Source organism: Notamacropus eugenii, chromosome 3 (genome assembly GCF_028372415.1).
Source record: "Notamacropus eugenii isolate mMacEug1 chromosome 3, mMacEug1.pri_v2, whole genome shotgun sequence".
NCBI classification, from domain to species: domain Eukaryota; kingdom Metazoa; phylum Chordata; class Mammalia; order Diprotodontia; family Macropodidae; genus Notamacropus; species Notamacropus eugenii.
In genome coordinates this window covers 38,546,057-38,571,555 of record NC_092874.1, presented here as the reverse complement: position 1 = coordinate 38,571,555, position 25,499 = coordinate 38,546,057, and the positions used below count along the sequence as shown (strand labels likewise).

The following is a 25,499-nucleotide window of genomic DNA, read 5'->3' as shown; positions in this document are numbered from 1 at the left end:
AAGTCTGTCTGTGCTCTATCCTGTGTGGGGTAGGAGCCAAGATATCGTGCTTCAGAAATATCCCTGTAGGATCCCAATGGTGGAGGAGAAACTGGAGATGGGGAAAGCCTTGTGCAAAGAGACCAGTTAACAGGAGATAGACTGAAAGAGTCCTGATATGAAAATGATGAGGCCGAAGCCTAGGTGGTACTCAGAGGGGAAGGCTGGAATGGAAGGCATCTGGCAAACTCTTAGAGCCATAATTCATGGAGAGAGGGCTATGTGTTGGGTGGGAGAAGAAAGTCAGTAGGTATGGTTTTTGGTTTTTAACATAAGCAGTCTCTAAAGACTTTTTCTCTTTTCTCACCCCTTCTATCCAAACTATGGTTGGTAACTGCCTTGGGTAACTTGAATAATCCCACCCAGTTACCCTAGAGAGATTCTTTGGGATTTGAGCAAGACAGTTGAGGAGAAATCCAGCTGTTTTGTCTCCCTGTCTTTCCAGGCTGATTCCACATTCATTTCCCTTCTCAATCAAGCAACAAACATTTATTAAGCCCCATCCCCCATGGCCTCTGTGCCCCAGCCATATGGACCTGCTCACCGATCCAGGGCACATTCTGTCCCACCTCCGGCACCTGAATGTTCTCCCCCTTTGCCTCTATTCTTAGACGGCCTCAATACCCAGCTTGAGGCACTTCTCACAGGAGGCCTTTCATGCCTCCCCAGTCATTAGCCCATCCTCCACCAATTCCTCTGCATTTATATGGTACTTATGTGTTTCCCCTCTACAGAAGGTAAGCTATGGGAAGGCAGGAACATTTTTGTCTGTATCGTAGTACTGTGTCCGGCATACAGCAGGTACTTCATAAGTGCTCAGTGAAATAAACCTAAAGATGAATCAGACATGGTTCTTCCCCTTCTCCCGTCCTGCACAGAGACCTTACAGTCTGGTTAGTAGATAAGACACGGAAAACAATTAAAATCTAGAGCAATAGATCAAGGATGCTGCCGCTGTTTATTTGGTTGTGTTCAGTCATGTCTGACTCTTCGTGACCCCATTTTGAGATTTTCTTGGCAGATACCCTGGAGTGCTTTGCCATTTCCTTCTCCAGCTCATTTGACAGATGAAGAAACTGAGGTAAACAGGGTGAAGGGACTTGCCCAGGGTCACATAGCTAGGAAGCGTCTGAGGCCAGGTTTGAATTCAAGTTCTCCTGACTCCAGGTTAGGTGCTCTACCCACTGAGCCACTTACAAATTCCTAAATACCAAGCCAGCTACTCTTCCACAAAGTTTTGTTGCCCTACCAGGGACCTGAGCTTTGTCAGCTCTAGGTGAGAAGAGTTACACATCTGTTTATATTACAAAGAAAAAGATCCTGCAGCTCCCAGGAAGGTGTGGTCTAGAAGGAAAGTGTGGCTGCTGTTGTCTACCAAAGAAGGAGAGGTTCATTAGGCCTGCTGTGTCCTGACAGAAGCCCAGTGCATTTAGCGCTTTTTCCACTGTGATACCTTGAGAGATAGAGCTGCTTCTTACCTCTGGGCATTCCCTTCCTCCCAACAAAAAAATATGATGAATAATAAGTAGCCAGGAGGCCAAGAGAGGATTTGCCAATTAGGTTCTAGGTAGTAGGAAGAGCCTTGAACTTGGAAGACCTGAGTTCAGAATCTGCCTCTCCTACCTACGTGATATTGGCCAAGTCCAAATTCTCTCTGTCTCAGTTTCCTCATCTGTAAAAAGAGGAGATGGATCTTTAAGGTCTCTTCTCATTCTGATTCCTGTGGTGGTGACCTTATCGGACATGCAAGTTACTCAGTCAGGAAATGATTATCTACAAATAGGTATCTAGTTTCATCTTTCCCAAGAGACTTATAAAGAACCATCATTTCTAAAGATGGAAAGGACCTAGACGTCATGTAACCCAATCCTCTCTTTTTACAGATGAGTGATTTTTCCCAAATCACAAAACAAATAAATGACAGAACCAGAATTCAAACTCAGGTCCTCCAAAAGCAAATCTAATACTGTCCAGCCCAGTACATGCATGTAAGTGGCACTGTGCTCTCATAGGAACAACTCAGGAAGACTCACCTGCCTAAGTTCAAATCCAGCCTCATATTCCTACCGACTACGTGACCCTGGGCAAGTCATTCAACTCTGTTTGCCTCAGTTTCTTCATCTGCAAAACGAGCTGGAGAAGGAAGTGGCAAACCACTCCATATCTTTGCAAATGGGGTCACAAAGAATCAGACACAACTGAGCAACAACTGTGTTCTCAGACAGATAGTTTTTCCTCAAAATTGAGAAATCATTTGGATCAGCAATAAAACACGTTCATTCTCCCTGCCAGCTTTGTTCCTCACTCCTATCATTTCCAATCACCTGTTTCCTCAACTATAAAATGCAGATAAGTGCATCTGGCAACCCTACTTCTCAGGGTTGTTGTGAGGATCAGATGAAAAGCACTTGCCACAGTGGCTGGCATACAGTAAGTACTTAATAAATGTTTGGTTCCTTCCTAAATCCAGGGATAAATACAAGTGTCTGTGCCCGTGGTGCCCAGAAACACAAACAGCAACTGCAACACAGCCGGCAAGCACTTTTCTACCCCTTGGAAAAAAAATGTGATACAGAGAGCAGAGAGCTAGTCGTGGAGTCAGGAAGACCTGAGTTCTAGTCCCACCACCTGCTGGTTATGTGATCCTAGGCAAGCTGTCGGACCTCTCCATGCCCAGGTAACATTCTCAGACTAGAAATCACAGAGGAGTGGCCCATCTGATTGGTGGAGGGAGTTTTCATCCCTGGCATTCCATAGACCAACATAATCCCAAATTCCAGCAAAAAAAAAAAAAATTCAAGAAATAAAAAAAAAAGGCAAAGTTGAGTTTTCAAAAGACTTCAAGAAGAAACAGGAGCCAACCCTTAAAAAAAATCCCAGAGGTCGAGTTAAAGGTTTTCTTGCATGACCTCACGCCTCACCAAACTTCCTGTTGTTCCGAGCAGCCTCTCTGAGGCTGGCCTTGATTTGGGCTTCGGGCTGCACCAGCTTCCCCCCTGGGTCCAGTTTCATGCTACTTGCCATCCAGCTGTTGATTAATTTCATCTGAGCAGCTCATCAGTATGCGGGAAGCAGCCAAGCACAAATCCATCTTTAGATACACCATAACGATGGGGAACAGAATCACAGAAAGGAGTCTGCAGCTGCTGAGAAGCAAGAGATCTGCAAATTGGCTTTTCCCATCTGTAGGGAGGCTAACCAGCACATGCCCCAGTGCGCTCCTTTCTTGCTGGAGGTGGTGCTGCCAACCTGCCATGGATGCTTTCCCAAGGACACTTGTGAGCACAGCCTTCTAGCACTGGCTGTTAAAAAGAAAAGGGGGGCTCAGTGAAAAGCAAGACAGTTTTCACAAACAAGGCATTGATTTTTTTGTTGGAGAATCCAAAGCGATGTTTTCTTCTCAACATTTTGCTATTTTCTCTGGAAACTCTTGGATTTTTGTGGCATATACCCAGGATAGCACATGCATGTACACACACACGTACACACACACACAGAGTGATAGGGAAACAGTAATTGAATATAATTGTGTCCAAGCACCAGATTCTGAATATAGAATATAGTCTAGTTGTATTTCCAGTTCAGATCATGGGTTGGGTCAAATAGGAAAGCTGTAGAAAATTGCATGATGGGCCCAAGAGTTTGTCTGGAATGAACAGTCACAGTGATTTTCTTCCATGGACAGAAATCAAAGAAAACATGATGTAAGTAATCCATTTATCATTAGGTCTTTTGAACTTGAGAGGCAAGAAGCCTAGAACACACAGGCAACTGCCTCCCATGAAGTAGACTGGCCTTTGCCCCCAACCAACCCCTGGACCCATCTAAACTTGCCCATAAGTCTGCAAGCTGTTGACTGCTGTCACAACTGCCTGCTCAGCTCATGTTGCTCCCAAACTCAAGCTGCCTGGGAGTTGCCCTCTTCCGCAACAAACCTCTCTGAAGTTTGGCACTTCTGGGCTACCAGGAGAAGAGCGATGATTTGCCTCTGCAACGTTAAGAGCAGAAGGTTTCGTGAAAGAATGAGGTCACTGTCACACGTCAGGGTGGGAAGGGATCCTAGAGGCTCCTACTGGAGCAACCTCCCCTCACTACAGTCTCCCGACAAGTTATCTGCAGCCCTCCAGTGAGGGGGACCCCAGTATTTACCGATTTCACAGAAGGGTAGTTCTGGTTGTTAGGAAATTTTTCCTGGCTTTAAAACTAAGTCCCCTCTCTGTAACTTCTACTCACTCCCTCTGGAGCCAAGCAAACAAAACCAACACCCCTTCCACATGACCAATGAGCAAATTCTTCAAGGCAACCAGCATGGCCTATCTAAGGATTCTTTTGTCTGGTCTCAACATGCCCAGTTCCTTCAACCTGTGCTCATGTACCATGGGTTAAAGGCCATTCCCAGTCCTAATCACCCTTCTCTGGAACCCTTATTAATGCTCTTCCTAAAATAAGGCACCCAGAGACCAAAATGTCTCTCATCTAGACAGAATCTCAGACCAGTAAGGTGGCCTCACATATCATCTCATGATAACAAGATTTTACACCTAACAAATGATCATCTAGCCTTTGCTCAAGGCTTTTCAAAGAGGAGGAACCCAAAACTTCCCAATTATTGGGATTTTTCCCCCAATTCATCTGCCCTTTCCCCTGCCTCCAACTCCCATCCATTCATCCTCCTTCTGCATACTAGACTGAAAGTCAGGAAACCTGGTTCTCATCCCAACCTTCTCATAGACTGGATTCCCTTAAGCAAGTTACTTAATCTCCCAGTGTTTCCTTTTCTGAAAAATGAGGGTGTTGCACCAGAGGATGACCAAGTCCCTTAGACCTGTAACATCTGATGATTCTTTAAGTAACCACTAGTTCTGAAGGCATCACAGGAAGTGGGGAGGTCATTATCCCATGGATATTATATTAGCTTTGTCACTTTCATCCAACTATGTTGGCCTTGTGCCAGCTTCCATTCATAACTGAAATGTATGGTTTCCATCTAAATCGGCTGCCTTACAAACTGGCTGTCAAGGGATGTCCAAGGACATGGCCATCCAATCCAAAACACTGATCTGCAAGTGATGTTCAAGGTTGTGGGTGATGCTGACTTTCTTTTCATCTCTGCTTTCAGACAAAACCAGACACAGGATTAGGAGACTATGAAGGAAATAGGGAACACAGACTCATAGATTTATAACTGAAAAGGAGTCTTAAAGATCATCGAAGTCCAGGGGTTCTTATCCTCTGGAGTTCATGAACTTGTTTTTTCAACATTGCATTTCAACGTAAATATCAATCAATAAATAAATACATACGTGTGTGTGTGTGTGTATAAAATCCTATATATTTTATTTTATATATTTAAAAAAACTTGCTTCTGAGAATGGTCCACAGGCTTACCAGACACTGTCATAAGTTGCTTAAGAAATCCTCGTTAGTCCACCCCATCTGCCTTTTACAGATTATGAAACTGAGGCCAAGAGAATTGAAGTTTCTTGCCAACATCATATAGGCAGTAAACGGCACTGATTAAAGGTCTCTGGACCTCAAATGTGTTCATATTCATAAAGTGCTTAGCACAATGGCAGGTGCTTCGTAAACGGTTTTTCCTCTCCCTCCCCCACTTCTCCCTGTTAGCTTTGATCTGACATTTGGTAAACTCATGGTCCACTGAGCAGGTACCATGGTATCATGAAAAGCATGATGAATTTGGCAGTTGGGAAGATGTGTATATTGAAATCTCTGCTCAGCTATTTATTAACTTTGTGACCCGGAGCTTATCACCCACCACCCTCAGTTTATTTACCTGTAATGTGAAGGAAGTGAACAATTCAATTCAAATCAATTTCACAAACATCTATTAAAAAGTTAGTAGTGCCAGGCACTACTACGAGATTGGTCAAGCAATCAACGAACATTTATCGATTGTTGCTACGGGCCTCTGTGCTAGGTACTAGGGACACAGAAACAAAAATGAAACAGTCTTTCCTCTCAAGAAATTTACAATCTATCAGAAACATATTTACATAAATTTTAAATTTTATGTATATTTATTTATATAAGTACACATAAATGTAAAAGTTATAAAATAAAAAATATTAAAAATTTGAATTTATGTATACTTATTTATGTAAATAGCTACACACAAAACATGTATTAAATAGTAGATAATCTCTAAGGTCTCTTCTTGTTTTAAAATATTATGATCCCTGCAGTACCCAAGGTTTTTTCTCAGGCCTTTCAGGAAAGGTAGGGTCCAAAGAAAGCATTAAGTAGGGTTACTGTAATGGTTCCCTTTTTATACCCTGAAACTTTCTTTTAGTTGTTGTTTCAGTCATATCCAATTCTTCGTGACCCCATTTGGGGTTTTCTTGGCAAAGATACTGGAGTGGTTTGTCATTTCTTTTTTTTTTTTTTTTTAATTTATCTATTTAACTTTTAACATTCATTTTCACAAAATTTTGGGTTCCAAATTTTCTCCCCATTTCTCCCCTTCCCCCACCCCAAAACGCCAAGCATTCTAATTGCCCCTATCACCAATCTGTCCTCTCTTCTAACATCCCTCCCTTTCCTTGTCCCCATCTTCTCTTTTGTCCTGTAGGGCCAGATAACTTTCTATAATCCATTACCTGTATTTCTTATTTCCTAGTTGCAAGAACAATACTCATCAGCTGTTCCTAAAACTTTGAGTTCCAGCTTCTCTTCATCCCTCCCTCCCCACCTATTCCCTTTGGGAAGGTAAGCAATTCAATATAGGCCATATCTGTGTAGTTTTGCAAATGACTTCCATAATAGTCATGTTGTGTAAAACTAACTATATTTCCCTCCATCCTATCCTGCCCCACATTGCTTCTATTCTCTCTTTTGATCCTGTCCCTCCTCAAGAGTGTTGACTTCAAATTGCTCCTTCTTCCCATTGCACTCCCTTCCATCATCCCCTCCACCTGCTTGTCCCCTTCTCCCCCACTTTCCTGAATTGTAAGATAGGTTTTCATACCAAAATGAGTGTGCATTTTATTCCTTCCTTTAGTCGAATGTGATGAGAGTAAGCTTCATGTTTTTCTCTCACCTCCCCTCTTTTTCCCTCCACTGAAAAGTCTTTTGCTTACCTCTTTTATGAGAGATAATTTGCCCCATTCTCTTTCTCCTTTTCTCCTCCCAATATATTTCTCTCTTACTGCTTAATTTCATTTTTTTAAGATATGATCCCATCCTATTCAATTCATTCTGTGCTCTCTGTCTCTCCTTGTGTGTGTGTATGTGTGTGTACAATCCCACCAACTACCCAGATACTGAAAAGTTTCAAGAGTTACAAATATTGTCTTTCCATGTAGGAATGTAAACAGTTCAACTTTACTAAGTCCCTTATGACTTCTCTTTGCTGTTTACCTTTTCATGCTTCTCTTCATTCTTGTGTTTGAAAGTCAAATTTTCTTTTCAGCTCTGGTCTTTTCATCAAGAATGCTTGAAAGTCCTCTATTTCATTGAAAGACCATTTTTTCCCCTGAAGTATTATACTCAGTTTTGCTGGGTAGGTGATTCTTGGTTTTAGTACTAGTTCCTTTGACTTCTGGAATATCCTATTCCAAGCCCTTCGATCCCTTAATGTAGAAGCTGCTAGATCTTGTGTTATCCTGATTGTATTTCCACAATACTTGAATTGTTTCTTTCTAGCTGCTTGCAATATTTTCTCCTTGACCAGGAAACTCTGGAATTTGGCCACAATGTTCCTAGGAGTTTCTCTTTTTGGATCTCTTTCAGGCAGTGTTCTGTGGATTCCTTGAATATTTATTTTGTCCTCTGGTTCTAGAATCTCAGGGCAGTTTTCCTTGATAATTTCATGAAAGATGATGTCTAGGCTCTTTTTTTGATCATGGCTTTCAGGCAGTCCCATAATTTTTAAATTGTCTCTCCTGGATCTATTTTCCAGGTCAGTTGTTTTTCCAATGAGATATTTCACATGATCTTCCATTTTTTCATTCTTTTGGTTTTGTTTTGTGATTTCTTGGTTTTTCATAAAGTCATTAGCCTCCATCTGTTCCATTCTAACTTTGAAAGAACTATTTTCTTCAGTGAGCTTTTGAACCTCCTTTTCCATTTGGCTAATTCTGCTTTTAAAGCATTCTTCTCCTCATTGGCTTTTTGAACTTCTTTTGCCAGTTGAGTTAACCTATTTTTCAAGGTGTTATTTTCTTCAGCATTTTTTTGGGGTCTCCTTTAGCAAGGTGTTGACCTGCTTTTCATGCTTTTCTTGCATCTCTCTCATTTCTTTTCCCAGTTTTTCCTCCACCTCTCTAACTTGATTTTCAAATTCCTTTTTGAGCTCTTCCATGGCCTGGGCCCATTGAATATTTATTTTGGATGTTTGGGATACAGAAGCCTTGACTTTTATATCTTTCCCTGATGGTAAGCATTGTTCTTCCTCATCAGAAAGGATGGTTCACCAAGAAAGTAACCTTCTATAGTCTTGTTTTTTTCCCTTTTTTGGGCATTTTCCCAACCAGTTACTTGACTTTTGGGTCCTTTATCAAGAGCAGGGTATACTCTGGGAATCTGTGAGATCTCAGTTCCTGAGGTGGCACGATCGAGCGTGTACTGGTCTGGATGCAGAGAGGGATTTTTATACCCAGAATCTTAACATTTACCTCTCCACAGCCACCTGGCCTCCAGTTCCACTAAGTCAGCACTAGGGGCTGGTTTTCAGATAAGCTGGATGGGCAAGCTCTCCATTCAGTGTGAGACAAAGACCAGCTTGGCCAGAGCCTCCACCCAGGGCTGAGGTAAGACTCAGCTCTTCAATGCCCCCAGGGGTTTTTACACTCCAACAATGGAGCTTCCCTATGGGCTTCTGTGCAGCCTCTGTGGCCGCTGCTTGCTGCCAGAGCTATGGGAAAGCCATTCTCCCTTCCTGGCCAGCTGATAAAACCCTGTCACTGACCTTTGGTGCCTGTGGGTTGAGGGATCCGAGGACCTGCTACCGGGACTAAAGATTCTGCCCCCAAGGTGTCCTCCTCCCAGAGTCTCATCGCGCCACACGGCTCAGCCAAGGCTGGGCTGGGCTCTGCGCTGGGCTCTGTGTCCAGTGCAACCAACCTTTCCCGTGGGCCTTTCAGGTCACCCTGGTCTGGAAATCTCCTCCACTCAGTTGTTCTCAACTTCTTCTGCTCCAAAATTTGTTTAGAGTCCCTCTCTACGGGTATTTTATGGGCTGTGGGGAGAGACCCTGCGTAAGTGTGTCTTTCTAGTCTGCCATCTTGGCTCCACCCCCCCAGTTTGTCATTTCTTTCTTCAGTTGATTTTACGGATGAGGAAAGTAAGGCAGGGTCACACAGCCAGTAAGTGTCTAAGGTCAGATTTGAGCTCAGAAAGATGAGTCTTTCTAACTCAGGCCAGGTGCTCTATCTACTGCAGCACCACCTAGCTGGTCCTGCTACTTTCTAGTTAATCACTATTTATGCATCAACAAACATATAGAAACTCCCCCCCACCTCCTCCTCCTTACATTTGAAAATAAAGTTGCCTGTTTATTTAACAAGAGAAAAAACTCACTAGAACCAGGTAGCCAGGCTGCCCATGATAAAAGAAACAGAAACTCTGTTCTGATCACTGAGGAGAAGAGTTCATTTAAGTTCATCAAATTTGGGGTCAGTTAGATGAAAGCTTTAGGTTCAAAGGGCCCCCTCCCCAATTTCCCAGGAATCCTGGCGACTCTAATAACAAGGGTTAAGAAAGCATCCTGACCCCAGCTCTGTTTTTATGAGAGAGAAAAGGAAGTGAGACCTTAAGAAAGGGCTAACAGAAGGCAATCATGAGGAGTAAGGCAGCCCCCTCCTCCCAGGGGCCTCCTTTCAATTCACAGAAAGGAAGTACCAAGCCCATCATTACTATGGGCTGTTCCAAGGAGAATTGGCAATAACCTGAGAAATCAAGCCATTTTCAGCTTCTCTCTGGGTGATTTCAGGACAAGTGGTCATTTGTGGAACCGTGGTTCAACAAAGAGGTTAATTTCTGAAAACTTCATTTTCTAGATGAAACAAAGGCAGATCTCATTTAACTAGCAAATAACCCTTTACAAACAAAAAATTCATCTGACACTCATAAATGACCCCCATTTTACAACAGAGGAAACTGAGGAGCTTAAATAACTTTCCCAAGGTCATTTAGCTGGTAAATGCCTGAAGGAGAATCTGAATGTGGATTTTCCTGCAGATGCAATGCTCTAACCGTTATGCCACACCACCTTTCAGTTCTTCAAGCGGTACAGTTGGATGACTGAAAGTATATTGATGGGGACAGACTAATTACCCTTTACTAGTGAGGTTGTCTGCTAAAAGAGAAACTTCTCTTTAGACAGTTCTGACATTGCTTAGTAAAGTAACTATCACCCAAATTAGCCTTCAGAACAAAGCATAGGATGCCCCTGTTAAAAAAAAAATGAGGTCTTCATTCACAGCCTTGCATTCTAGATGACTATCAGCTTTCCTATGAGTAATTCTAAAAATCAAGTAAATCTAATCAATAAAGTAAATCGAGTAATTACAGTAATCAATCATTCCAGAGAGATAAGACCTGTCATGTATCCAACCAATAAACCAATTAACAAGTCTTTATGACATAACTTATTGTGGGCCAGGCACAGAGCTAAAGGCTAGGTATACAAAGAGAAAAATTAAACAGCTCCTACCCTCCAGGAGCTTACCTTGTAATGGATGAGTCAACCCAAACACAACTAGAGATGTCTGCAGAGAAAATGGAAGGTTGACAGCAAGGCCCTGACTGTAATCATGGATGGAAAGACCCAGGCAGTTGGGGAAGCAGAAAAGGCCTTCTGAAGAAGGCAGTCTGGTAGCTGAGTCTTGAAGGAAGCCAGGGAATCCAGGAGGCAGAAGTGAAGTGAAAGAACATGAGGGAAAGCCAGTGGAAAACAGATGCAATGGGGTATACAAGGAAAGCAGGTCATCATATTTGAACCAAACGTTGTGCAGAGGGGGAAATTTTGTAGAAAAATAGGAAGGGGGCAGGTTGTGAAACCTTTTAAATGTCAAATGGAGAAGTATGTATTTGAGCCTAAAGGAAAGAAGGAATCATTAGAGTTTATTAAGTAGAGAGTGACATGATCAAACCCGCCATTTATGAAAATCACTTGGGCAGCTGAATGGTAGATGGACTGGCACTCCTGAAGCAGGAGACCAAGGAGAAGGCTAATGTAATAGCATCCAGGTGACAGGTTATGAAGACCTATACTAGGGAAGGTCCCTGTATGTAGGGAGAGAAAGGGACATCTCTACTGAGAGATGTAGAGGTGGAACAGAAAGATCTGGTATCTGATTGGATATATGAGGTGAGAGAGGTTGTGAACCTGGGGACTAGGAAATTGGCAACACTGGACAGTAATATAAAAATTTAGAGCAGCTTTTAAGGGAAATGTAACGAGTTTTGTTTGGGACATGTTATTTTTGAGCTGCCTATGGGATATCCCATTCAGAACTGGAAGGAACTTTGGACATCATCTAATGGAATCCCATTACTTTACAGATGAAGGAACTGAGGTCAAAAAAGGTCGTGACTTGTCCAATATCCTACTGGAAGTAAGATATCTTTCTGCTGTATCTCATTACTTCCTTTTGTCTATTACATAGAGCAATATTACATAGATGGCCCCCTTATTTAACAGATGAAGAGACTGTGGCCCAAAGATGTGAAGGAATTTGTCCAGGGTCACTCAGGTTGTAAGTGGCCAAGCCTGGATTCCAACCCAGCCCATCTGACCGCAGAGCAAGCCCACCATCTTGCCTCCCATCAGTTCTGTTCTACCGGGATAGGAAGTCAATCTTTGGACAAAGGTTATGATCTGACTGCAGTAACAGGCCCCACTTCACAACATTTGGCTTCTCAGGAACAGGAATGTGATCCATATGGTCAAAAAAGAAAGACAAATGTCCAGAATATAATTCATTCACTGGGGATCACTCACCATCCACAAAAGAAAACCCCCCAAAAATCTTAGAAGAGATAAATTTGCTTATGTCAAATAGACTTTTGACAATTAACTTTTTTTCTTTTAAATTACTTGTGGAACTTTAATAGTATGTGGATTATAGAATGACCATCTATGGTTCCAGAGGCCCAACAAAGCAGCAGGCTATCTACCTCTTTACTGAGAGACAGCTGATTAATTCAGACTGCAGAAAGAGACACCCATTCTTGGACACAATCAATGTGAGAATTTGTTTTGCTTGATTCTGCATATTATTACATGCATTTTATTTTTCTTTCTTTTTTATCTACTGTGAAATAGAGAGGAAAAAAAATCAATGCTTGCTAATTGAAAAAAAAGTTTAAGAAATGGTTTTAATTTACTGCGGACATTTAGAGGCAAGTAGAATCTCTCCAGACAAGTCTCTCAGTCCTTCCCATTAGGCCAGTAATCTTCATGCTTTGCAGCAATGCAGCAAGATGCTGACTGCTGTTATCTTGCACTTAAAATCCACTCTGACGTTCCCCATTTTCCAGCCTTCCGCAGTTGTGAGTTTCTTTCTTCTCCTGAATCTCTGAAGTAAACAAAGATGGATGGGTTAGAGATTCTGTGAAATGATTCAGAGGCTTAGTCTCTGAGCTAATCCAGAAGACGCACCGAGGTCAACTATAAACACAGACTGAAAAAACAAACGAAATGAGCATCATGCTGCCCTCTGCTACTGACCCACCTTCAATGTCTGTGCTGTTTTCGTACATCAGTGACAACAGCTTTGTCCTCTCCCAATCAGGCCCTTGCTCCAGAGGCCTGCTGGGCCCAAGGGCACGTCCATTTTTGAGATAGCAGGCTGTGGACGTGAGCCAGCCAGCTGGGCCTTGTCAATCACGATCCATAACCTTGGCCTTCTTTACCCTTAAAGCTGCTTTTTAATTTGACCCCAAATCAAAACATCATGATCCAACAACAACAAAACGAGCAAGAGAAGCTGGCAGAGGAGTTCGTTTGCTACATTCATGGCGCTCGGAATGAAATGTTTCTAACGTCCTTATCCTTAATATAAAACATATGCGGAGGTGATCTTCGACTCCTCTGTGTGAATCAGGAAAAAATAAAAAAGATCGAATCCATTGAGATGGTAACTGACACCTTAATTCTGCAGAATGAGAGAGGGTATGTGACTGGTGCATGATCCCACGGCTAAGAAATGTCAGGGACAAGGTTCAGAACCAAGTCTTCCTGAGTCTAGTTCTGGGACTCTCTCCGTGTCTCAAGCTAGGCAAGGTCTCCACAGAGTGGATGATTACAATTCTGGATAAGCACATCTTCCAAAGCAAGAGATCTTAATCTTTTTTGTTTCCCAGATCCCTTTGGCGTCTAGGGAAACCTAGAGGTCCCTTCTCGGCATCATGGGTCTAAACCCATAAAATAAAATACAAAGGCATACAAAGGAAATCAATGATACTGAAGAACATTAATCCAAATATTTCTAAAACCAAGTGGTCAGGCCCCAGGTTATATTATCTGACATGTAACAGACCCTCTAAAAGCTTAGGAAGCAACACAACAAAAATCCAGGAGACAGAAGTAAAATAGAAGTTAAGAGGTTTATAAGGACATGCCAGTGCCCATACACACATGCACACATACCGTTCCATTTTAATCTAATGAAGTAAAAGAAATCCCGTCTGCTTCATTTCTCCTTCACTCAATATTTGCAAGTATGGTTAAACCCACATCCTCTGCCAGGGCTCTAGAGTTAAAGCTTTGAGAAGTCACTACTCTGATTTCTTAGCAGAAATCTTTGGTTTCCCTTTGACAGGGGTCAGGGAAGAGCAACCAAAACGAAAAGAGAGGGCTAGCATGCTCTCTGACGGTGTGGGGCAGGGGGACTGGCTTGTCCTAGCCCTTAACTAAGCCACAGGTCACTGGTGGGCTCAGACCACAGCTTGCGTTCATTTGGCTACTCTTGTCTGCAGAACCTACCTCTACCAGAGCACCGTTGGTAGTCAACAGCTGCTGGGCAGCTAGGTGCTGCTATGGATAGAGCTCTGGCCCTGGAGTCAGGAAGACAGCCTCAGGCATTCACTAGACACTTATTGACCCTGGACAAGTCACTTAACCCTGTCTGACTCAGTTTCCTTATATGTAAAATGAGCCGGAGAAGGAAATGACAAAGCACCCCAGTATTTCTGCCAAGAAACTCCCAAATGGGGTCACAGAGAGTCAGACATAACAAGAAGTCAACATGTATCAGACTGATTCGTTCTTTCATTGATTTAGCCTTTTAATCCTGAATGCAGGAAAAGATTACAGGGCCTTTAAGAGGACATTAACAGGCTGCTATCCATGTCCACGAAGGGCAAAATTAGGATCTTAAACTGCAGTCAGCACCAGGAAAATAATATGTTTGGACCCAAATAAGGGGTATGAGAAAACATTTCATCTCCCACCACACATCCACCCATGGGGATGTCAGTGAATGGGGAACATTGCCTATGTTGTCAGAAGTTTTTTTATTTATTCACTGCTTTTGCTGGATTTTTTCACTCTTTTTCTTTTAAAAAAATTATTTACTATAATGGATGGCTTTCTGGGAGGGGGAAAAGGAAAGAAGTAGGGAGAAATTTTGTTGTTGTAAAAACGAAAGCTATCAATAAAAAATTTAAGAGAAACTGAATGTTGTAAAATTATAAAGAATTAACCAGCCCCACAGAAGAAATATAAGGAGACCCCTCTCCCCACTCCTTTGCAAAGATCATGTTCCATGGGAATGAAACACTTCACATAATGCCAGCACTTTTTATGTTTTGAACATTTTGTTGATTTTACTCTCTCTTTTTCCTTTAAAAAAAGTTCTTTGTTATAAGAGCTGGCTCTTTGGGAGGGGGAAAAGGGAGGTATACAGGGACATTTTGTTCACTGAAGAACAAAAGACATTGTAAAAATCTATTTGTAAAATATTCCAAATTTGAGAATTTCAGGATTGGGACCTTAAGTAAGAAATTCCCTGATCTAGTATGCTCCTTGGAAAGAGAATGGGATTGTCCAAATGGTTCCTATGCAATACCCTATCTAACTGGAGAGCAGTCAGTAGTTTGTTTGGATAGAAAGGAGTTATAGAGATGAATGGTGGCAACCATATAGGGTTGGAGGATCAAGGGTTAAAACCATTTCTGCAGGGCTACAAAATTCCCAACAGCCTATTTAGGCAAGAGAATAGAAAGAGTGACCTATTAACAAGGAGTAATAAAGTTTTGCATGAAAATAGAGAGAGAAATCTTGCTACCCCCTTTGTTCTCAAAATTCTACAAGAATACTTTGGTCTATTTTTCCAGAGACATCCAAAAACCTCTAGAATATGTTGATATCTGGGATCTTTGTCCTTGTAACAATTTTGTACATGTTACATTATAAAGTGCCAAATCTAAAAAGCAGTAGAGCAAAGATAAAAGTTTTTGTGGGAAAAAAAGTCAAAAAACTTAATTCTATGTAATTTGTGGCCTATGGTTGACATGGATTGGATACTGGGGAGATATAACTCTAAAGGGTCAGGTCCTATCCTTGGCTCATTGTCCCTACTTGGAATGTTCCAGGAAAATCTTTAAATTTATTAATGTATAGCTAATGAAAATATTTCCCCAAATATGGATAATAGGGTCCCCTACTCATATAGAAATATTCATGGGACAGCTTTGATTTTTCCTCATAGAAAATGCAAAAGATACAAAATAAACAGATGCACAAACATATAGAATATTCAACGAGCTCCTCTCAAGGAGAGAAGTACACCAGGAGTCACCATCAGGGCAGCACTCTGACATTCCAGCAGAATCTCTCTCTGCCACAGCATCATTTATGATCTATCCTTTCCAGACCCAAAGTGCCATGCTGCTGCTTAGACTCCCCTAGAGGTTCTGTCTACTTTGAGATCGGTTGAACAAGCAATTACCTTTCTATGGGACTTGGTCTTGCTCCCCAGATAGGATGCTTCTCAGGAACTTTTGTGAACCATCTTTTCCATACTGTACCAGAAAATCTCTTTCTAGAAGGTCCAATCCTAGAACTCGTGGACTTGAGAGCTCTCAGACTTGGAATACCCACAAAGGTAATGCTGCCTAGGAAATCTCCCTTCTCTGGTCAGATTAGATTCCAGGATGAAGCCACCCTCTTCTATGCAACAGTATGGGGTTCAGGAACAATGTCCTTGAACTCCTCTATGCATGATAATCTTACAGATCACCACTTCCTGACTCTGGGATGGAATGAGTGAAGATGGGAGAGAGGAAGAAATATCTTCCTTTCTTTGCTTCACTCCAAAAGGGAAAGAAAAAGTTCTGTAAAGAGTGAGAGCCATCCTCTAGCTGGCTCCCTTTCATAAGGGAGGCAAGGGGTCAGTCAGATGTTCAGTCAGACATCCATTCAGACGATGGTCTCCACCATTTTTATTTGGTTGCTTCTCATCCAAAGAACATTGTGCTTGGCAAAGATAACAGAAGACAAAAAGAGCTGAGCATCTCTGCTTTCTCTCTCTGTTGTCTGTTATTGTCTATCATCCCATCCTTACCATACAGAAAGAAGATCCCCTGACAAAAAAAAGCCCAAACTCGTCTGCTGATCCTAGGTTTTCCTCATCAGCCTTTGTTCATCGCATTTGCACTCTTGACAATGATCTTGCAAAACCACGACATGTGCTTGTAGCCTCCTTGTGTTACATGCCCTTCCTTTCTAGCTTCACTACATGCCTGAATATTAAATTGTTTAGAGAGCTGCCTTAGATGGTCCCTCTTTTTATTTCTGATTAGAGTTTGTCTTGGAGCTGAATGATACCTTAGAGGTCATCCAATCCAATCCCCTCATTTTACAGATGAAGAAACTGAGATTCAAAGTGGTCAGCTAACTAACCCAAAGTCACACAAATAGCAAGTGGCTGAGCTGGTAGACTTCAAATCCAGCCCCTATTCCATCACTTTCTTTTTTTTTCCTTTGTGTCACCAACATTTCATTCTTGAAAGTGTATTGTCTCTGCTAGGCTGACTCTTGGGCCAAGTGATCCTGCTTTTCCTTTCTATGAACACTATGAAATCTGTTTTCCAAAAGTCTAGACTTTTGTGAATTTAAATGTAAAATTATGCTAGGTTTTTTTCTCTTCTCTAACAAATTCTTCAGTGGAACAGTCACAAACCCCAAGGTTTGTATCATTTCCACTTAAACAACCTTGTTGTTGAAAATCTGGTTCAAAGTAGAATTCCCTTCTTCTTGGTTCATTAATTTTTTAAAGGAAGAAATGATCATTAGAGGTGTTGACTTGAAAACTTTGTTAAGAAAAGGCAACAGGCTGAATGCATACATTTTATGATTTAATTAATTAATCAATTAATTCCCCATAAAGAAAACAGTTACATAGCGCTATGGAGTCAGAGGTGACTCTGACTACCTAGTACAGAAATTATCTGTCTTAAGTACATTTTGGCGTGAGAAAGAAACTCTCCTAATTAAGCAAATCATAAATTCAGTAAGACAGGACAATTAACAAAGAATGTCAGTCAGGTCTTGAGATTCCAAGCTGGGTAAACATATGTCTCGGAAATCCCACCACTAGTAAGTGGCAGGCTTCCTGCCCCAAACAGATAACTGATGCAGGAAAGGGCAAACAATGTTCAATAGAAACCCAGGATGCCTATTTTTCTTTACCATTAATATGCCATAACATAGTATGTGTCTATAGATAATAAGATACAAAGGAAAGTCCCATTATTCAAGATATGTCATAGGTTAAAGGTCTCCCAAGGAGTGCAGAGTCAGCTTTGGCTGGCTTTTGCTGACATAGGAAGAGGCATTCTCTGAGTTTGCTTCAGAGAGAACAAAGAGATTATTCCAAAATTTTATATTAAACATTATCAGAGGAAATCAGGAAATTATTAACTGCTTTTCTTTTGCCTACACCAGAATTCCAGCAGAATTGAAAGAATTAAAAGAAATTCTCTAATCATTATATAATGCCTCAGTGCAAGCTTCTGATCTATTTTCTAAACCAACTCTAGACAAAATGGTAGGAGGCAAAGTTTATATTGACTAGTAACTAATTCTCATCTTGACAGTCCCTTGCTTTTTCGGTATCTCCCCCTATATACTACCCAAGTAACTTGCATCCATACACTGATCCATGGATCTCCATCTCTCTCCTCCCCTCATCAGCCAACACACACATAGGTATAGTCACACTCTTTTTCCAATGCCACCCTAATCTACCACCTATGGAGTAGAAAGAACATTGGATTATAGCCACAAGCAACTGTTCATACTTCAATTCTACAAAAGTATTGTATTGTATATGTTGTTACATGTACAATAACTACAATTCTGGAAATCAAGACCCCAAAAATGGAGACAAAGTGTAGGTCAAATACAATGATCAAGGTTGGTTCCAGATGACTGAGGTTAAAACACACCTTTCTTTTTTGTTAAGAAATGGTTAACTCTGAAGAGTGGGAAGTTATATGTGCTATCTGCACAAATTGTCAAAATTATTTTTCTTAACTACTATTTACAGGAAGGGAGGGTGGTTCATTAGGAGCTGATTGATATGTCAAAAAATGCCAATAAAAATATTTGTTAAATTCTGGTTCTTTGAGTTCCTGTCAGCATGACTTGAGCAAGTCAATCCTGCCTGGTCTTTTATATTTCTTCATCTGAAAAATGAAAGAATTAGATTAGATGATCTCCTAGTTACTTCCCTTCAGTAAAGCTAACTAATCTGATAATCTATGCTAATGTAAGTGGGCATTTATGAGATTAAGAGATTCCGAGATGGGAGTTAGAAGTGATTAATCCCAGGATTAATGAGAGGAGACCATCAGTAACTGGCACCCAGGCCTGCCCTCCTGGGGCCACTTGGGTAAACCCCAGCACCGGCCGTGCTGTTTCTTGCACACACGACTTCATGTCCCTGGTGTGTGTCTTTGTACCAGTCCTCTCCCATGCCTGGAAGGCTCTCCCTCTTCTCCTTTGTCTCTTGACTTCCATCATGACTCAGCTCAAATCCCCTCCTCTACAGGAGGCCTTTCCCACTCCCTCTAGTTACTAGAGCCTCCCTCTCTCAGACTGCCTTCCATTTGGGCTGCAATTGTCTCACGTTTACATGTGGTCTCTCCCAGTAGACAGTGACCTCTCTGAGGACAGGGACCATGATTTTGCCTTTCTTTATATTCCCTAACATATAACCTGGAGCATGTGGTACAGGCCTGATAAATGCTAACTGACAGACAGTGACTCCAGCCTGACCTGGAGCTATATCATGGCATCATAGACATAGATCTGAATGGGACCTCAGAGGTCATTTAGCCCAGTTCCCCTGAGGCCCAGGGAGATTATGTAACTTGCCCCAAATCACATGGGTCTTAAGCATCCAAAACCGGACTTGAACTCTCAGATCCTAGTGCTGGTGCTATCTGTATTGGACAATATGGCCTCCCTACAACCTTCAGAGATAGATGACATGACATCCCTTGGCCTCCTTTACAGAAGAAATCGAAGTGCTTTCCACATTCATGGTTAAACTAATTCTAGCTGGCTTGCAGTCATTCAACTCTAAACTCAGCAGAAGGGAGAAAAGAGGAGACCCACCTAAGGAGCCTGGGAAATGGGCTAGGCTTCCTGACCTCTTTACCTTGCCAGATCAAGGAGAGAGCTCTGTTTTTCCCCTTGGCCAGCTCCCTGCTGGCTGCCCCTGAGTGTGCTGCCAGAAGGACCCAGTCCAAATTCCTTAGCTTGAAATTCAAGGTCCTTCCCAACCTGGGCCCACCCTACCTTGATTTATTGCCTTATCGCCTTGGAACATTCCCACCTACAATACACATGAACACACCCTGGATTCTAGCCACAGGAGATGCCCCTGTGCTCCCCACCTTCACTGATGTCATTCTCCACTCTAGAAAGATGCTTTCTCCCTTCCCCCTCCCTCTAGTCAGCCAATCAATAAGCCGAGGTTGGGTTCAAAGACAGACAAAAAATAATTCTAAAACCCGGGAGGAGGCTGGAAAATCTTGGGCTGAAGAAAGTCTACAGAATGTGGTATCTGAACAGAAGTGAGAAGGGAGAGCATTCTAGGTATGGGGGAAGGTGAAGACAAAATCTCTGAAATGGGAATCCAGCACGCTTGGAATCACTGATTGAGAGCTGGAGCTGATCTCAGAGGTCTTCTAGTCTGGCCCCCTCATTCAAAGGGGAGAAAAGCACCTACTGTAAAAGCACCTGGGGCAGCCAGGTGGTGCCATGGTGTGCAGAGCCCAGGGCCTGGAATCACAACTCAGAATTCCTTTTCAGCCATGGGTTGGACCAGACAGTCATGAACAAGACTCTGACTCTGTGACAGGGTTCATCTTCCTGGGTCTTACTTATCAAATGATGAGTCAGAGAGTGGGCTTGAAGCCAAAGCAAAAAAGTAAACCTGAAAACAAGCTCGTGGTGTCCCATCATCTGCGGTGGCTCCTTCTCTGTGAGGGCTCTGTCTTTATGATCCGTAAAAGCCTTCTTTCTTGGTAGAAATGCAAGGTAATTATTCAGTGGTGTGAAAATAACACAGTCATACTGGAAATAACAGTAATTGTGGAGTAACTCCTCTTCAGTCCTGTGACAGCTCCCCAGAGTCCCAGTAATTATCTTCTGACTTGGATTTGCACAGCCCACCTACCATCCTTGTTCCAGGACACTGATGCTTATGCAAGCTTCTCCCACTGGCACAAGCACCCAACCCCAGTGGACGGAGGGAAATAACCAATGCCAAGGAAACTAAAGATGCTCTCAATAGCACATAGACCCATTGGTCTTAAAGATGTCCCCGTTTTCAGAAAATGAGAAATAGCTCTCTGTTGGCTTTTAGGTCATGATTGTCCTTGGCTCTGTACTACTGAAGATTTCTAGGTGGCACAGTGGACAGCTCTGGAGTTAGAACGACCTGAGTTCAAATCCAGCCTCAGACGCTTCCTAATTGTGTGACCCTGGGTAAGTCACTTCACCCTGTTTGTCTCAGTTCCTCATCTGTGAAATGAGCTGGAGAAAGAAGTGGTAAAGCACTCCAGTATCTCTGCCAAGAAAACCCCAAATGGGATCACAAAGAGTCACCCATGACTGACAAACAGCCAAACAACACCACCACCACGGATGTGGATAATAGAATATATGAAATATTTATCAAATTTGTTGATGACACAAAGCTGGAAGAGTTAGCTGATGATAAAGTTAAGATGATAAAGTTAGGATGATAAAGCTGAAATTTTAAAAAGTACTGACAAGCTAGAAATAAAACCTGAAAGAAATAAGATGAAATTTAATGAGGATGAAGTCATACATGTATATCCAAAGAATCAGCTTCCCAGTTGCAAGTTAGGGAAGGTATAGTCAAACAACGTTTTATCTGAAAATGATTTGGGGGTTTTAATGAGTCTGTAGTGTGATATGACCCACAAAAACAACAAAAAAAGGCTAACACAATCTTAGGTTATGTTAAGAAAGGAATATTGACTGAAATTAGGAAAGTAGTCCTCACTCCCAGTACTCTCCTCTGGTCAGTCTAGACCAGGGGTGGGGAACCTGTGGCCTGGAGGCCACTTCACAAAGTTTGTATTCTGTCAAAGGGATGCACTTGAGGACCTAGAGGGCCATATGTGGCCTCAAGGCCGCAGGTTCCCCACCCCGGTCTCAACTACTGCATTCAGTTCTAGGCACCTATTGATAATACAGGGAGCATATAGAAGAGAATGACCAGTACAATACAGAGACTTGACATTGTGCCACATGAGTTTGGTTGATGGAACTAGAGAGAGTAAACCAGAGAAGACTGGGGAAGAGGTAGGGATCTAGTAATTGTCTTCAAGTGTTTGAAGTATTCTTTTGTGGAAGAAATATTAAACTTCATTTTGCTTTGTTCCAGACAGCAGAACAAGGAACAAGGAGTAGAAGAAGCAAGAGACAAATTTGGAATTCATATAAGGAAAGATTTCCCAAGTACTTGAGTCATCCAAAAGCACAAAGGGATTCCTAGAAAGGTAGCTGGTTCCCATTCACTATGGAGACTACGTAACTACCTGGGTCTGTTCTAGAGAGACTGATGTTAGGAGGATTGAACAAGACATCCTCGAAGGACCCTTCCAAGGCTGAGTTTATGGGCCTACGATTTATCATTTACCAGACATTCGATAGCATGCAAAATTTTACAGAGATCAGAGCTGGACACAGTCCAAATCTAAGAGATGGACCAAACCTGCAGGCAGGGAAGAAACAGAAGGAGAGTCCACTTAAGGGTATCACCTCGTCCTACCTAGCCAAAATAAACCAAGAGTTTGTGAAGGGAGAAGACTCTTGAGGGTTTATGTTGGCCAGGGTGAGAAAACTCTCAGCTGAGCACTACCAAACAAAAAACAAAAAACAAACCCTGGATACAGATGAAAACAAACAAATTCAGATGGGCATCATGGAAAAACTTAGCAATCTGTATAATTTAACAGTATGAGTCATCTCAAAGATTTGGGAAATTGCAAAATTAGAAAATGTGTAGGTTTGGCAATAATTATTTAAATGAGCTGCTTACTGGGAAAAAAGCAGCATACTGTTTGCTTTTTTGTTTTTTAATTTAAGTATTGAGCTGTGTCGGGATTGGGAGGATGATTCCCTTGAGACTTCAGCTAGTTAATGTAAAGGAGAAGTCTTAGGTTATTTCTGTCAGTTTCAATTTTAGAATCAATAATGCTCTAAGATACTCCAGACCCACATACAGCTAGTGAAGAGAGATTGCCGGTCTTGGAGTCAGGAAGACCTGAGTTCAAATCTGGCCCCAGACACCAATTAGCTGTGTAATGCTGGGAAAGTCACTTCACTTCTGTCCGCCCCAGTTTCCTCATCTGTAAAATGATAATAACAGAATGTTCCTCCCACAGTTGTGAGGATAAAATGAGGTAATATTTGTCAAAGTGATTTGCAAACCTTCGAGAACTATATAAATGCTAGCTATTATTATTATTTTGATTATGGTACAATACTGTAAAAATGAGTTACCTCCAAGTCCCTCCAGACCTTGGCAAAAACTTGCAAAGAAATTTTGTTCTCCCAGAGCCATGAAAAAGCAGAGCCATCTGCCCTGGCCCAGAACCCAAGACATTGGTCCAAAATGAAACACACAGCCTTCTGATACAGGGGGAAAGGGATCCGTAGACAGAGATTACCCAGGAGAAGAAATACACTTCAGGCAAGCTCTCCCCAGCTCTTTACCAAACTGAAGCCCAGTCCTGCCAATGTGGCAGGAGCAAAGGAAGGTTGGCTTTTCTGAAACTGGAAAAGGAGGGCATTTTATGCTGGTTCTTCTCAACTGTGGTGGGAAGGACCGAAATGGGCATGGGACTTGAGTCAGGAAGACCCGAGTTCTGTTACTAACTCAAATATCTACTAGCTGTGTAACCCTGGACAAGTTATGTGCCCTTTAGTGCTTCAGTTTACTCATCTGAAAAATGCGAGGACTGGATATAAATGACCATTAGGGTTCCTTCCGGTTTTTAATCTGCAATTCCCCTCTGTTTCCAGGTGAGGGAGACTCCTTTATGGTCTGTCAGCTGCTTTCTGTGGATGCTCCAGGATAGATAGTTCATTCTGCACTTAGTGCCACAAAAGTGACAGCTTCAGCTCATGTTGCTTCCTGTCCCCATACTTATTTCTTACCTGGGTATCACAGAGCTTCAGATTTTACCATTAGACATTCATTCCCCTTGGGTTAAACATTGATCAAGTCTCCTCTTTTGAAATGTTATTTAATAATACATTAGAATGTTGGAATATAAACTTGAGTAGAATATAACCTCGTTGAGGGCAGGCACTTCATCGGTTTGTGGGGGGTTTTTTTTAATCTTTTTTCTTTCTGGAACCTTAGCATAGTGCCTTTCACACAGTAGGTGCTTAATAAAGATTAATCATATTGTACTGAACTTTAGAGCTAATTTCTCTACCAATTTGCTTTCTTCCCTGAAGGGAAAAACCTGAAGTTCCAGGAAAAGATCCAAGAAATTATCAAGCTCAATCAGAATCATTGATTCAGAGCCATATGGAAGATGGAATGCCTACCTGCTCCCCATGTTAAAGGGGCAGAGGGGCTTTCCTGGCCCTCTTGACTGGGCTTATGAATAGATGTGATTTCAGGGTGACAGGAAAGCCCACTGCAATGTATTTCATCAGCCTTATGTAAATCAAGCCCACACAGGATCCCAGTTGAATGAAGTCCAATAATAATAACAGCTAATATTTATATAATGCTTTCAAGTTTGTAAAGAGCTTCATACATGTGCTCTCATTTGATCTCCCAACAACCCTGTGAGGTAGGTGCTGTTTTTATCCCCATTTTTCAGATGAGAAATGAAGTGGACAGAGGTTAAGTGACTTGCCCAGGGTTCCATAGGTAGTAAACGTCTGCCGCAGGATTTGAATTCAGGTCTTCATGACTCCAGGTCCACCATTCTATCTCCAAGGTGTCACCTCCTACCTCTAAAGACCTTTAGGGTCTTTTCCGACTCAGAGATTCTGTGATTCTTGGGTCCCAGTGTCCCCTGAGTTGGGAACCGACACTTGCGGGGAAGCAGCAGCAACAGAATATCAGAGAGTTCTGAAATGAAGCATCTTCTGCTGAGTGAAGTGAGCAGAACCAGGAGGACGCTGTGGGCAGTAACAGCAGCATTGGGCGATGATCAGCCTTGAGAGACTCAGCCCTGCTCAGCCATGCAATGATCTAAGACAACTACAAAGACTCCTGATGGAAAATGCTGTCCACATCCAGAGAAAGAGCTATGGAGTCCAGGGCCGATTGAAGCAGACTCTTTGCTCTCTCTTTTTTCTTTCTCATGGTTTTTTCCCTTTTGTTCTGCTTCTTCTTTCACAACATGACCAGCGTGGAAATGTGTTTAATATGATTGTACACGTATAGCTGTTTTGAGGAGGGGGAGGAGAAGGGAGAGAGGGAGAAAAAAATTTGAAACTCTTTACATGTAATTGGAAAAAATCAAATACTATCAAGAGGGAGAAAAAAGAAATTAAGCATCCTCTAGGTCATACTCTATAAAGTTTGGCTGAAAAAGCTGGGGATGTGGAGCTAGAGAAGAATTTGAGGGGGAGGGCCTGAGCAGATCATGGTTATCTCCAAATATTTGAACATATGTCCTGTGCATATAGGATCAGACTTGTCCTGCTTGGCCCCAGAAGGCAGAACTGGAAGCAACAGAAGTTGCAGAGGAGCAAATTTCTAGTGAGATTTAGATTTAGAGCTAGAAGAGTCTCTAGGGACCACTGAGTCCAACCCCCTCATTTTACAAGTGGGGAAACTGCGGCCCAGAGAAATTTAGTGACCTGCCCAAGGTTACACAGGGAATAAATGATCCAACAAGGACCAAGGTCCCTTGACTCCAAATATAACTGAGTATTTGAGGAATAACCAGCAGTCAATGGAGCCAATCTTGCCCAGATA

The 25,499-nt window shown here is 42.2% G+C and overlaps 1 protein-coding gene across 2 annotated transcripts in view; it reads right to left on the bottom strand.

Moving 5' to 3' along the window:
- Positions 1–12,253: 12,253 nt before the first annotated feature.
- The window catches only part of METTL6 (methyltransferase 6, tRNA N3-cytidine), a 48,861-nt gene continuing 35,615 nt past the window's right edge, over positions 12,254–25,499 (bottom strand). For both annotated transcript variants that reach the window (XM_072651289.1, XM_072651286.1), the window contains exon 6: positions 12,254–12,578. In XM_072651289.1, coding sequence (XP_072507390.1) covers positions 12,508–12,578 — 71 coding nt within the window. In that variant the 3' untranslated portion in view covers positions 12,254–12,507. The remainder of the gene's footprint in view (positions 12,579–25,499) is intronic.